We start from the raw sequence: 15714 nt of genomic DNA on the forward strand, positions 1-15714 counted from the left end.
CGCTGAGGGTGACGCATTTTTCGCCTCAACGCAAAAGTGTTATCAACAAAAAATTGAACCAAAAAATTTAAGATAGAAAATTTTAGAAAAAAATTGCGTCACAAGTGGCAGATGATTCAGGACAATCTTTTCTCTATTTGAACTATTTTCCTCAACATCTGCCACTTGTGACGCAATTTTTAGCCCCGTACGAAGTACTGGGGGCTTATAAGATTAATATGCCGTTTGTAACACGTCGAATTGGAAGCAGACAGTAAGGGCAAAGCATTTGGTTGTGTTCATAGATGACGAATCCGCAATAAAAAAAATGTCCGTCCGTCCGTCCGTCCGTCCGTCCGTCCGTCTGTGACCCCTCTAGCTTGAGCAAATCACAACCTTTTTTCAAAATTCTTTTTTTCCCCGATTGGTATCGACAAAAGTAAGGTCAAGTTCGAAAATGGGCATGGTAGGGTCGGCCCTTCCAGAGCTAGGGCCCTATAGGTGTTTTTCAGTCTTTCGACGATATCTACCGAAATACGCTCGCAATAGCTGCTTGTGATATATCAAATGAAAGGTATTGACGAGTAGAACAAAGTTGCTGAACATTGTTTTTGGGTAAGATGTAACGTGGGCTTGTTGGGAGGGCTCAAAGGTCGTTACTCGGCCCTAAGTGTTTTTTGCACATAAATCGAGTAAATCTCATCCGATTTTGCTAGATTTAGTTTTTTATGGAAGGTAATTGAATACCGAAAAGAACGTGGCAAAAAAAGTTTCAAATTTGGGACCTTGGACTAAGGCCGCTACTCGGCCCTAAGTGTTTTTTGCACATAAATCGAGTAAATCTCATTCGATTTTGCTAGTTTTTGTTTCGTTTGAGAGATAATTGAATACCGAAAATAACGTGGCGAAAAAAGTTTCAAATTTGGGCCCTTGGACTAAGGCCGCTACTCGGCCCTAAGTGTTTTTTGCACATAAATCGAGTAAATCTCATCCAATTTAGTTTTTGTTTCATTTGAGAGATAATTTAATGCCAAATAGAATGATGGCAAAAAAAGTTTCAAATTTGGGCCCTTGGACTAAGGCCGCTACTCGGCCCTAAGTGTTTTTTGCTCATAAATCGAGTAAATCTCATCCGATTTTGCTAGTTTTTGTTTCATTTGAGAGGTAATTGAATACCCAATGGAAAGTTGGCAAAAAATTTTGGGTTTCTAAAATAATGTCGTAAATTGTTGGTTTTATTTGAAAGGTACTTCGTACGGGCTTTCGTAATTGCGCTATGCGCAATTTTAAAAATGAACAGTTTCAGTAAATTTGACAATGCCCAACTTGACTTGCATTTTGGTAACAGACGCAATAGAGGGTTGTAGACGTATTAGGGTTACGGGCGTATTACGGCTACGGACGTATTATGGTTGCGGACGAAATAGGATTACGGGTCGTACGGGGCTAAGTCGCAGCAAACGCTCCGACTGTTCTGATGCCTTGTTTTCTAAAATTTTCTATCTTAAATTTTTTGGTTCAATTTTTTGTTGATAACACTTTTGCGTTGAGGCGAAAAATGCGTCACCCTCAGCGATATCAGTTATTTTGTAAGTAGAAACAAGGACTTGCGTCACACTTTTACCCTTTAGGGTTTTTGGCGGATATCAGTTCTTTTGGAAGTTTAGGTGTAAGGGAAACTAGTTTTGTAAGCAACTCATGTCGACAACAGCTGAAATCCAACAAAAAATCCGATAGAAGTTTGGAAGTGCCAGAGGAATCATCTTTCATTCCAAAATTTAGGAACCAACCTTGGAACACCTTACTTATATTGAAAATATCCCAAATCCATCGAAAAATCCGATGCAAGTTAGGAAGTGCCAGAGGAATCATCTCTCATCCCAAAATTTAGGAACCAACCTTGGAACACCTAACCTATATCGGAAATAACCCAAATCCATCGAAAAATACTATGTAAGTTAGGAAATGCCAGAGAAATCATCTGTCATTCCAAAATTTAGGAACCAACCTCGGAACACCTTACTTATATCGAAAATAACCCCAATCCATCGAAAAATCAGATGGAAGCTAGGAAGTGCCAGAGGAATCATCTGTCATCCCAAAATTTAGGAACCAACCTCGGAACACCTCAATTATATCGAAAATAACCCAAATCCATCGAAAAAACCGATGGAAGTTAGGAAGTGCCAGAGGAATCATCTGTCATCCCAAAATTTAGGAACCAACCTCGGAACACCTCACTTATATCGAAAATAACCCAAATCCATCGAAAAATCCGATGGAAGTTAAGAAGTGCCAGAGGAATCATCTCTCATCCCAAAATTTAGGAACCAACCTCGGAACACCTCACTTATATCGAAAATAACCCAAATCCATCGAAAAATCCGATGGAAGTTAAGAAGTGCCAGAGGAATGATCTTTCATCCCAAAATTTAGGAACCAACCTCGGAGCACCTCACTTATATCGAAAATAACACAAATCCATCGAAAAAACCGATGGAAGTTAAGAAGTGCCAGAGGAATCATCTCTCATCCCAAAATTTAGGAACCAACCTTGGAACACCTCACTTATATCGAAAATAACCCAAATCCATCGAAAAATCCGATGGAAGTTAGGAAATGCCAGAGAAATCATCTCTCATCCCAAAATTTAGGAACCAACCTCGGAACACTTCACTTATATCGAAAATAACCCAAATCCATCAAAAAAACCGATGGAAGTTATGAAGTACCAGAGGAATCATCTCTCATCCCAAAATTTAGGAACCAACATTGGAACACCTCGCTTATATCGAAAATAACTCAAATCCATCGAAAAATCCGATGGAAGTTAGGAAGTACCAGAGTAATCATCTCTCATCCCAAAATTTAGGAACCAACATTGGAACACCTCACTTATATCGAAAATAACCCAAATCCATCGAAAAATCCGATGGAAGTTAGGAAGTACCAGAGGAATCATCTCTCATCCCAAAATTTAGGAACCAACCTTGGAACACCTCACTTATATCGAAAATAACCCAAATCCATCGAAAAATCCGATGGAAGTTAGGAAGTACCAGAGGAATCATATCTCATCCCAAAATTTAGGAACCAACATTGGAACACCTCACTTATACCGAAAATAACCCAAATCCATCGAAAAATCCGATGGAAGTTAGGAAGTACGAGAGGAATCATCTCTCATCCCAAAATTTAGGAACCAACCTTGGAACACCTCACTCATGTCGAAAATAACCTAAATCTATCAAAGCACTTTTTCCAACATTCATAATTACTAGCTGAAAAAAAAAATTACTTCTGACACACACACACACACAAAACACGCTGTTACATGGCATTGTATGGAAACTTCCGGGAGTCCTAGCTCCCAAAAACGCTTGCATACCCCCATTTTTTAAAATCTTACTTTGATCTAGGGACCTAGATTAACCTATAACCAAAATTTCAGGAAAATCGTAAGAAACGTTTAGGAGTTACGAAATCGTCCTTTTTCATAGGAACTAACTAACTAACTAACTAACTAACTAACTAACGTAGCCAATTTGAGTTATCTGAAAAAACGAAATTTTGCTTATTTTCAAACAAACATCAATATTTCGAAGTTCAATATCTCGGCCAATTTTGAAGCTGCAGTAACGTGTGATAGCTCGTTGAACTCGTATGGATTCCAAGATTCCAGATATCCTAGTTTGAGGGTCGTTGGAGTTAAGGGGGAGAAGTCAAAAAGTTGCTGTAAATATGCTCCGCCGTCCTCAAAAAAATTTTGTTAAAACATTTTTGGTAGTGGACTTGATATAGGTGAATATAGATATATATATAGATGTCCATATATGGAATGCCTGAAACACCCCACACACATAACAAATTATTTCCATGTTAACAGAAACTCTCTAAGTACCATTTTTCCCAAGATATATCACTTTTATTAAAATCCAATATGGCCACCGGCAGCCATTTTGTTAGGAGACCGGAAATTTTACCGACGCTTTACATTCGTTAATACCTTTCAAACAAAAAAAATCATGAAATTCGGTCAAAATTTACTCGAGATATTGACAAAATACTCCACGTTCACTGTACGGCCGAGTAGCCAGATAAGAGCTCACTCCAAGAGACCTAGCTCACGCTCCGGTGAACATAATTTCATAAACTTTTTTTCCCTGATTGGTACGGTCAATACCTATCTAATAAAGTGAAAACAGACGAAATATGTTCAAATTTGGCCGACCTACAAGCAAAAAATGCCTGCCGCCCTGTGCCTGTTTCACACCAAGGGCTCTAACTCACGAGACGGTCATCCGATTTCAATAAACTTTTTTTTTGTCGATCGGTATTGTAAATACCTTTGTGCCACCGAGAATTGAAATACGACGGATTTCAATATCGATAACTAGATTGAAATGTCCAAAATTACAACACCCGTTTTCATGGCTTATTACAACACTCAAACCAGTGTTGAAATGAAATTCGTATGAGTTATTACAGCATTCGTTTTAAAAAAATGCAAAGCAACGTGATCGATCAAATTCGAAGAGTGATTGTTTACAATGAAAATTCTGAATTTTTGTGCATTTGTCTATTTCAATTCTCGGTTGGCACAAAGCATAATGTGTTACACGTATTGTAATGAGATTTTTTCAGCACACGACCCAATTTTCCTTACTCGCTGCTAGTGCTGAAAAAATCAACATTACAATACTTGTAACACAACATACTATTTATTTGACGTATCACTTACAAGTGTAATGTTTAAATGTCCGGAGATATCTTCGAAAAACCGTAAAGCACTTATTGGGCCACAGCTCGGGAGGGCTCGATCCAAAATCACTCATCTTCGAACTTAGCCTGTCTTTTGACATTACCAAACGGGAAAATAAAGAATTTTCAAAATCGGATGCGTTTTACTCAAGTTATCGTGCAGACAGACGGACAGACGGACATTTTTTTTCGCTGATTTGGCATCTCTAGACAACTACAATAGGTTGCCCCTTACTCAGGGAGTCCAATTCTACGTGTTACAAACGTATGCGTAAACCTATAAGACCCCAGTACTTCGTACGGGTCTAACAAATATCAACTTTTCGAATTCATTTAATGTCTAAATATCGAAAAGATCTAAATATTGTTATAAATTTCAATTTATTACTCAATATAACGATTCAAAGTAACGATGAAGTTAGTATATGAATATTTGATTTTGCAAAAAAAAAAATCTTTGTACATACAAAGCTGAAACAATTATCAATTTACACAGAAAACAAAATTACAATTTTTCTTTAAAAATGCATTAATTGCGTACAGCATCGAGCTCTAAGAATTTTGTTGAACTGATTAAAACACATAAAATCGATTAAACACACATGCTGTGCAATCCCTCAATACCTGGCCACATGAACTGAATCAGTTGTATACAGACATTTAGTTCCAAATTATATGCAAAAGAGGATGTGGAATGTGTGGAACAAAGTGAACTAAAAAAAATAAGAGATTTAGAAAAAGACGGTCGTATAGAATGTTAATGACTGTAGTGAACAAATAAAATTTAAAATTATTTCGAATTGATCACAGAAAAGAAAAATTGTGAAAGAGCGATGTACAAACACGTCCGTTCTCGATGACGACAGAATCAAAAAATCTCCCTCAACTAATAAAAGAATTATTGGCAAAAATATGATGGTCTCTTTTAAGCTCTCTTATATGAACGTATCTAGCACCCTCGCCGATTGCTGAATCAATTATTAACAACCCACAAACAGAACCCAAAAAATTGCTTATTTTCAGATTTCCACCACCGTACAACGTAAATAACATAAAATAGAATTCCTATTAGCAATGCCTATCAGAGGTACATTTGTTTTTCGATTGTTCTTGTGTCTGCACCAGGATCCATTTTAGATAATCACAATTAAATAATTTTTGTTGAATTGTGAGTATTCAAATTATCGAAAATAGGCCCTGGTCCCCATTCTAAGCATTTTCCTGGAGTAGCGAATATATTGCAGGTACAAACTGGCAGCAAATGGCAATGGATCGTACGAAATGGAAAGAAGTTGGAGAGGCCTACATCCAGCAGTGGATAGAAACAGGCTGAAAAAGAAGAAGAAGCGAATATATTAGAGTTGAGTGAACTGCCCATGGGCATATTCAAACTTTCGTGTACATGAGCTCGGTCATGGGCATTTTCCGAAAATATAGACCCACATTATCGTTCATCATTTACCTATGTATCACGCACCTCTTGGGACAAGAAAAAACACGAGTGTAATCTAATTTTCCATAAGAGTAACACATTTCAGAGAAGATATTATTTTAAATTACCGATTATCCCTAGTCATGTTTAGAAATAGATGTAGCAATAGTCCAGTCTTCCATTACCGCATGAGTAATTTAAAACGAATAGAAATTGAATTTATCAGTGATAGTGCAAAACAATATTTTTTTAAAGGTTTCAGATCTTTGTCGTGAAGAACTGGTCTTATTCATTTATTTTTTTCTCGTTGAAAACATCACTAATCTTTAAATTAATTACTATCGTCTTATAACCAGGCCCGACTAATACCGTAAAATTCTCGCATACATTTAAAACACACAATATTTGAAATTATAAAAATATATTTTGTTCTATTTACAAAATGTTTGACTTTTCAGTTGAGTCGAATGAAATAGTTTTCTAGAGAGAAAGCAATATTCAGTGTGCTAAAAAAAATCATTAGTTTTGCATGACGATAATTTAATGTATATGATAAGTTCACAAGTGTTGTTTGGTAATTTAATAGCTCGGTAAAATGAATAAATCAATAAAATTAAGTGAAAATACGAAATTGGGGCGCTATGCAATTATCGATGAAAATGTTTCGGCTGGCGAAATTCTTTTCGATGAGTATGCTTTTGTTTTTGGCCCGAAAAACAATTCGAAAATTGTTTGTCTGGTTTGTTGTTCTCCTTTCAATACTGCAAAAGTACCAAAATGCGTAAAGTGCAAGTGGCCATTGTGCGGTAATTGTGTTGATGAACAAATTCATAATTTAGAATGTGAAGTTTTCGTGAAAAATTCGGTTGAATTTTATAACTTAATTGAAACCGAAAATGAAGTCTGCTTTCAACTGGACTGTATAACACCATTGCGGTGAGTATTTTATTTTCTGAATTTTCAAATACAGTCTTTTAATTCGCATCCCAAATATCTTTCTCTGCCGGACATCGCGAATTTGTTAATTTGCTACACGGTAAAAATGCAGACTAAAGAGCAATCGAAATCCGACAAAAAACACTGAAGGCTGAAAGTGTGACGCAAGTCCTTGCTTCTACTTACAAAATAACTGATATCGCTGAGGGTGACGCATTCTGCACAACGCAAAAGTTTTATCAACAAAAAAATGACACAACGTGCGGACATGATTTAAATAAAATTTCTTCCAAAAAATGTAGGCATTGCTTGTTGTCATTTTCAGTTTTCTATTATCCGATCCCATCAAGAGAAAACTTTAATATAATTTTCATAATTTTTTTTTTCAAAACCTTAAAACTGTCGTACTTGGAAAATAAGATTCTGACGAGAAAGCAAATGTTCTTCAATCAATGCATATTTTTACTTTTCATCAAACACCACATAAATTTCAATTAAACAAATTTCTACAGCAACTTCACCATCTTAACAAACAAGCACTACTTTCGTCGCCCCAGCTTTTTCCTCTCTTTTTCTAATACTAATTATGCACCACTATATTTAAAAACCAGGTACCAAGTGGTGGTGGTGGTGAACTAACCCCACAGAAACAAGATTAAAAGGAAAAACGGTAAAAATAGCCATTAAGATTTCTTTTTCCGATATTAGGGAACGCTAGCTTTTTCGACTGTAATTTACCGTCAACCCCAATTTCCACCGCTAACGCTAAAAGCAACCCATATTTTGTTATGGAAATTCGTAGATCTGATTTGTGAGTAATCTTTACACAGCAATATTCAACGACAAACACCAATCGCTTCACAGAAAACACGTGTCCAATTGCAGGTTGGAACATCAAATTCATTTTGTGATTATTACTCTAAAAACAGGTCAAGGTCAATGTTTTATCAATGCAATTTATAGATCTTACATGAAGGAAGCAAGCCACATTGAGTTTGCAAAATACTGGTTCGATTCCCTATTCAACGTGTGGGGTCAGCGCAGCCACCCGCTATCATTTCTATGTAAAAAAGAATGTGGCAGATGTCAGTCCAGTCCAGGTTCATATCGTTCGTTAAACCTGAAAATGACTTTGTTGTCTTGCGTCCAGAAAATGAGTCATTTCAGTGGTCGAGATGTCTTGCTCAAAACCGGTATTTGCATTTTCTGGTAGAAAAACAACAAAATACTGTGCCGTATTGCTGGAACATTTTTTGTTGAGGCGAATGGGATGCATTCCTCTCCTTCGCCTCAAGACACATTAAATTTTTGTTACAGTTTTTTGCTGAAAATCGAATTAAATCCTGAGCAATGGGAGACAGAGATATCATTAATGGAACACCATGACCAGGCTCGACGAAATTCACCACAGTGGAATGTCGATCAAAATAATATTGTCGGGTATCTTCATGGTCCGTGCAAATTGAAAAATCGATTTTCTGCTGATATGATACAGCGCATTTGTGGAATCATTGAAGTCAATTCGTTTGAGGCCCGAACTATTTACGGGCATGAGATACACTGCATTTTCCCGAAAGCGGCGGTAATGTCACATTCATGTGTCCCGAACACTTGCCATAGTATTTTGGCATCTGATAGCTACAGGTACCAAAGATTTGGAGAAAGATTTGTTTTTTTCTCTAAAAAGTTTTTTTTACAACCTATTTTTAGAATCACTGTTCGGGCTTCAGTGAGCATCGAAAAAGGCGAAGCGCTCACTACGTGTTACACCTACACCATGGCAGGTACACTTTCGAGACAAGATCACTTAAACAAAGGCAAATATTTTACTTGTAAGTAGAAATTTACAGCTATTAATTGCAGAAAAGGTTCTCATCAAGAATTCTCCTTAGGTGAATGCGCTAGATGCATCGATCCAACAGAACTGGGAACGAATTTCAGTTCAATGAAATGTACGAAATGCGACGATGGATATATCGCTTCGACCAATCCGCTAGGTAGACTATTCAGGGTATTCAGACAATACTTCAATAGAAGGTCCTTTTTAAACTGAGTTTCTTTGTTTCTAACCTGTGTGAAAAATATCGTATTTTCTAGGGATGCGAGACGTTCAAAATTATCGATAATATCAATCGAAAGAAATGATCGATAATCGATTAATCATATCGTTATCGATAATTTGATAATTATTGATAATTATCAAATTATCGAAATTCGATAATTATCAAAAAATCGATATTTTGATATTTATCTGAAAATTCATGATAATATACCGATATATCGGAATATATCGATAAATATCGGATTTTCGGACCGAAATATCGATATATCGAATTATCGATATCTTGATAATTATCAAAATATCAATAATTATCGATTATCGATGTTTTTTTTTGATAATTTTCGATAAAAAAAAGTCGATACTGTTTGTTCAAAAATGAAATGCACAGTTTTTAGTATTTCGAGACATTTCAAAATTGCAATCTGTCAGATAGTAAAGGATGCGTTTAATTACCCGGCGCATTAAAAGATTTGAAATTTGAATGATTTTTTCCACAGCTACATATTTTTGCATGTTAAGTTTCTTACATTTTTTGCAGATAGCATTTTAATAGTAGGAAACTTAGATTTCGTAGGAAGAATTCGCGGACGGAAAAATGTAAATTTATTTTGAGTCTGAGTATTGTTCTACATCTATGATTTCTCTTAGATCGTGTTTCTATTCAAACAAATCGATGGTCTTTGAATACTCAAATCTGCTCCTCCATGCAAAAAAATCTAATGTGCCCATTTTACAATATGGTATTACACTCGCGGAATTTTGAAAACCGACACATTTTCTGTTTCTGTGTTTTACTTGAGTTTCTGATTTCTCCATATAAAAACACATGCAAAATAAAAACCAGTAAACCACGAAACAGAAAATGTGGCGGTTCTCAAAATTCCGCGAGTGTAATACCATATTGTAAAATGGGCACATTAGATTTTTTTGCATGGAGGAGCTTGCAAAAATTAGTAACAAGTAAACTTTTCGGGATTCGGTGGTCCTTAGGGACCTATACAATATCCCAAAAGTCGCACTCGATCCCACTTGAGCATTTTGAGAAAAGTGATAGAAACCGAAAAAATTGAGGCTAAGTGCAAGCATTTTTTTGGTTGTTCTACCAAAATCTGAGTTTCTGATTTTTTTGTTTCAAATTTATTTTTACCTCATTCTAGATACTCCAAAGTATCCAAAACCACTTAAACACAAGAAATAAAAAATTTCATGAAAAAATCATCGTTGGACTATTCTGAACATTTTATAAGCAGCATGTCGAAAATTTGCTTGCACACCGAAAAATGGCCGACTCGAAGAAAATTTCATACAAAATTTTCGGATGTTTCGTTCTACAATATTGCTGAAAATGAACTGAAATTGGCTATAAATGAGATTTTATTGGTTTATACCCAAGAATTATTTATTTTCATTGGTTTTTGTGGAAAAGAAGTCTCAAGTGTAGGTCAATTTCACAAATTTTCCTATTTTTCCGTACATCATCATACAAAACGCGAATAAAAATATTTTTTATGATCGTTTAAGCCAGTTTGATTTGATTTGAGACTGGAAATATCAGTAATGAACATAATATAGGAATCCCACTGGAAAATTGGTTGGTTACATCCGATGGCAGTGTGGAGAGATAAGACACTGAATAGACTTAACTCATCCATAAACTAAACTTTTTACTCAGCTATTTGGACGGAAAATTAACGAGTACCACATATCGATTAGGGCGGAAAAATAACTAAAGTTGGTTCATTGGTTCTAGAAGTGCTAACCTGAGTAAATGGACCAGGACTTGTTTGATCCATTTCGTGGTCTCGCAAATCGTGTTCCACCTGAAAAGGAAAGATTATAAAACTAGACTAGCAAGTTTACTCAAGTTGATGAGACTTGGAATCGGTTTTCATAGCTGTGAAAGTTAATCATTCATAGTTGTCGTAAGTCATAGCAACATAAATACACGAAAGTGCCATTTATCGCATAATTTATGAAATCACTCAGATTTGCATGAAAAAATGTCAGGTTTTACAGTTCACGACATCTCAATTGTCTCTGCTTAATATGAAAAGTCCGTCAAATCTTCAGGTTTAGATTAAGGTTTACATTCGAAATGATGAAATTCTTCAGAGATAGAGATCCCCTAAAATTCTGGTCAATTTGAATTGTGCCACAAGCATTATTCACTTAGAATATAAAAGTCTGAGTGCTGTATATAAGATCCGATAAATTCACGAAATCTTTGAGATTCTCGATGCCAAGATAAACTGGAGAAAAACAGCTCCAAATAGGACAACACTTAAGAATTTCTGTATACAAATTGTTATGCGTTTCTGATGACCCAAAATATATAAATTTTCTAACAATCCCGTAGCATAACTATTAAGACTAAAGGCCAAAAATATTTAAATTTACTCATCGAATGAGTGTAACGTTTTCCGAAATTGATTATACACAAAATTTAGAGTAGTAAATAAAGGCAAAACTCGATTGAAACTGGCAAAAAGCTAAATAAATACAAAAAATGTCAATTTGGAATCTGTTGACAAATGCAAGGCTGTATACTTTGGGGAGGTCATGCAGATCGCCATTTTATTAGATACGCGGGAACACACCTTTTCCATACAAATAAATTCACCAAAATTGAACTTGTATGGCGTGGTGAATTTTTTGTATGTAACGTGGTGTGTAACCCGCGTATCTGCATCTGCGTGACCTCCCCAAAGTATACAGCCTTGGACAAATGCACAATGAAAATATTATGAAAAGAATTTGACATATGTCATGTGCCAAGGATACAGATCTCAAAACGGTCGAGGTACAGCCGATCGTCATTTTGGTAGATGTGTGTTGGTTACTTATGATTAATATTTTGTCTAATTTAAACTCAACAATGTCCACTTTTGACTTGTAAATTTTAGTTGACGAATAGGTTCTGAAAGAACAGGTTAAGACACTCATAAAAGCAGCTGGCATTAAAATACGATGAGTGCAGTTAGTGCTTCTATAGCTTCAATACAAACATTTTAGTAGACAAAAAACCTCGTCTTAATTGGTTTACTGTCTTCGTGAACAAGTCAAATGCTAGAAAGCATGTCTTTTTAGAATTTTGATTGACGCTACCTAGTGCTTGGACACGCACATTAGTTAATGAGAACTTAACATATGTACGTCAATGATGACGATCGACAAAATCAAAAATGAAACTGAATTTGTATTTAGGTGAATTCTTCGCAGCGATCACTTATTTTTTCGCGTTAATGCCCAGCGAAGAGTTCAACTAATTTGAAAGGCAACAGCAACACAGTAGCAACCAGTTATTTTTGATTTAATGACACCACGAAAAAAGGGTGTTGGCCCAGCCTCCTAATAATATACAACCTTGGCAACCACAGCGGATCATACAGAGTATGAGCTGTGTGGAATGTGTGGAATTTATTGAAAACGTGGAAATCATAAGATGTGAGACAATCGAGATGTCGTGGACTGTAGTAATTTTCTTCAGTATTTCGAATTCCTCTTCTAATTGCCAGTTTCAACATTATTATTTACTCCTTTTTTCACCAAAGAATCTGCCGAGTGGTACACTTACGTTTTATTAGTTTTTGACACTCTTTTCACCCTTTTCCCAATAAAGGCCATAACGTGGCTAAAGCACACAAGGCTGTATACTTTGGGGAGGTCACGCAGATCGCCATTTTATTAGATACGCGGGAACACACCTTTTCCATACAAACAAATTCACCAAAATTGAATTTGTATGGCGTGGTGAATTTTTTGTATGAAACGTGGTGTGTAACCCGCGTATCTGCATCTGCGTGACCTCCCCAAAGTATACAGCCTTGAAAGCACATACGAGGGATTATTTTGAAAAACAGCCTACCGAAATCGGGCGTGTTTTCTAGTGGAACTTTTTATAGGTACCTAGAAAGGACTTCGACCCTAGAAGCCAAAACCACTCTCAAAAAAATTCTTCGAAGCTTTTATGGCTGGTGAAAGGTGATCGAAAGCCGAAAATTTGCTTCTTACCAAAATTTCTCCGGGTACACGAGCCGTACAGGGTAGTGTGGGGTGTCATTAGAAAGGTAATCACATGTACTATTGAGCCGAATAGAGACTCATTGGTTTTAAAATTAATCCACACTGAAATATGTGCAGTTGAAGTTTTCAACAGAAAACTTGCACTTTTCTTACCAATATTTTTCTAGTTACACGAGCTGTACATGGTGGTGTGGGGTATCATTCAAGGTATCATTTGAAAGATAATTGTATGTGCTTTTGGGTTAAATAGGGTCTTATGGGGGTTTGAAAGCATCTACGATGAAATATGAGAAGTTGAAATGTTTAAGTGCCCATATTTCATCGCATTGTTCAAATGTTACAATTTTGCATTCTACGCGCAAAAGTCCATGTTCAAATGTTAGAATTTTGCATTCTACGCGCAAAAGTCCATGTTCAAATTTAACAATTTCCATTCTACGCGCAAAAGTCCATGTTCAAATTTAACAATTTTGCATCGTACGCGCAAAAGTCCATTTGAAATGTAACAATTTTCGTACTACGCGCAAAAGTCCATGTTCAAATGTTACAATTTTGCATTCATTTGAACATGGACTTTTGCGCGTAGAATGCAAAATTGTAACATTTGAACAATGCGATGAAATATGGGCACTTAAACATTTCAACTTCTCATATTTCATCGTAGATGCTTTTAAACCCCCATAAGACCCTATTTGGCCCAAAAGCACATAAAATTACCTTTCAAATGATACCCCACACCACCATGTACGGCTCGTGTAACTGGAGAAATATTGGTAAGAAAAGTGCAAGTTTTCGGTTGAAAACTTCAACTGCACATATTTCAATGTCGATTAATTTTAAAACCAATGAGTCTCTATTTGGCTCAATAGTACATGTGATTACCTTTCTAATAACACCCCACACGACCATGTACGGCTCGTGTACCCGGAGAAATTTTGGTAAGAAAAGTGCAAGTTTTCGGTTTTTGATCACCTTTCACCAATCACCAGTCACAAAAGCTTCGAAGAATTTTTTTGAAAGTAGTTTTGGGTTCTAGGGTCGAAGTCCTTTCTAGTCACATATAAAAAAATCCACTGGAAAATGCGTCCGATTTCGGTAGGCTGTTTTTCAAAAGAATCCCTCATACATAAACTGGCTGTTAACATATTAAAATATTTGGCATAAATTTAAATTCGACGAACGCACTGACAGTGCTTTGATTCGACAGATAAAATTGCATAACCGCAGAAACTGTGATAATTTTAATATTAAAAATCATGCTAAAAAACGTTGGGCGCAAAGGTTTAAATTCAAATCTTGAGGTTATCGAGATTACCTAATAGATAGTAATCGATTCGAGGAATCGATAGGAATTCAAACTGTAGTCAGACCTTATTGTCTACTTTAATTGATCATAGTTATCTGCTCAACGTATGTTATTTCCCTGCTGCATCAAGTGTTTTCTTTTAACAAGACATCCACCCACAGCTTTCGTCACATTAAGAAAAATGCGATTAAAAATTTTTTAATTTTTTTTTACATTCCTTTTAGATAAAAATGCACCATGGAAATGCATGCAATGCCCAAACATGATTTTAAGTTTTTCAGCATGTCAAACACTCTCAGTTCTACAGAGTGAAGCGAACGATGTTGAACAAGCGCTATTTACTCCTGAAGGCATTGCAAAATGTGAACATTTATTGAAAAAGTTCAAGCATATATTGCATCGAAACCATTTTATTCAAATCGATTTGCGACAAAATCTGATTAAAATGCTTGGCCGTACACCCGGCTATCAGTTAAATGAATTGTCCGATATTCAATTGAAGTACAAAATCGATTTATGTCATCACGTTTTAAGTCTGTTAAGCGAATTACATCCAGGAGAAACTAGAATTCGAGCGATGCTGCTGTACGAATTGCATGCACCAATATTTCTACATGGAAAAATGGCCTTTGAAAAGGGTTTAATAAACGATGAACAGCTACGAGACATCTTTACAACAAGCATTGATTTGCTGGTTGAATGCATCACCATTTTGCAAAGAGAAGATGTGTCTAGTAACGAAAATAAAGTTGTTTATGTGGCTGCTAATACATTAAAATATCTACGGGAGGTTGTAAATGAATTTCCACAGAAAAAATAATTGTATTTAGAAATAAATGATGTTATTCGCATTGAAATGCGAACAAAAGTCGCTGAAAACCATGCCGAAATCAATTACTTATGTCGTAAATAAAATTTAAATCGATGCAATATTTTCAGGACCTTTTATTTTTTCCAAGTTTTTTTTTATGTCACCGAAATATACCGCAAAGAAACCGCTCAGGTAGATATCGTGTCACCTCTGTGTTCTATTGGAATCAATCACTCGAATATAATTCACATAAAAGCGTGAACCGAATTTATTATTTTTCCAGTTGTATTCTTTTCGATATTCTAACCTTAAATTGGTTACAATGAAAAGTAGGAGGTTTCCGAAGATATGATGAATAATATAACAGTTACTTGAAACGCACATACGACCATTTATATACTTGA

At 35.8% G+C, this 15714-nt stretch overlaps 1 protein-coding gene across 1 annotated transcript; it reads left to right on the forward strand.

Moving 5' to 3' along the window:
- Positions 1 to 6669: 6669 nt before the first annotated feature.
- LOC119067046 (SET domain-containing protein SmydA-8-like) lies at positions 6670 to 15420 on the forward strand. The gene is made up of 5 exons (XM_037169789.1): positions 6670 to 7108; positions 8426 to 8752; positions 8819 to 8940; positions 9001 to 9105; positions 14724 to 15420. Exons 1-5 carry the CDS (start codon positions 6768 to 6770, stop codon positions 15317 to 15319), a joined length of 1491 nt encoding a protein of 496 aa, XP_037025684.1. The 5' UTR covers positions 6670 to 6767; the 3' UTR covers positions 15320 to 15420.
- Positions 15421 to 15714: the final 294 nt, after the last annotated feature.

Source organism: Bradysia coprophila (assembly GCF_014529535.1).
Source record: "Bradysia coprophila strain Holo2 chromosome X unlocalized genomic scaffold, BU_Bcop_v1 contig_117, whole genome shotgun sequence".
Classification (NCBI taxonomy): domain Eukaryota; kingdom Metazoa; phylum Arthropoda; class Insecta; order Diptera; family Sciaridae; genus Bradysia; species Bradysia coprophila.

What these genes read in the sequence shown, in the direction of transcription:
- LOC119067046 (XM_037169789.1), top strand. Translation starts at nt 6,768, where the DNA reads ATGAATAAATCAATAAAATTAAGTGAAAATACGAAATTGGGGCGCTAT. An exon ending in TTGGCATCTGATAGCTACAG is followed by an intron (nt 8,753 to 8,818) that starts GTACCAAAGATT and finishes ACCTATTTTTAG; the next exon opens with AATCACTGTTCGGGCTTCAG. An exon ending in CGCTTCGACCAATCCGCTAG is followed by an intron (nt 9,106 to 14,723) that starts GTAGACTATTCA and finishes CATTCCTTTTAG; the next exon opens with ATAAAAATGCACCATGGAAA.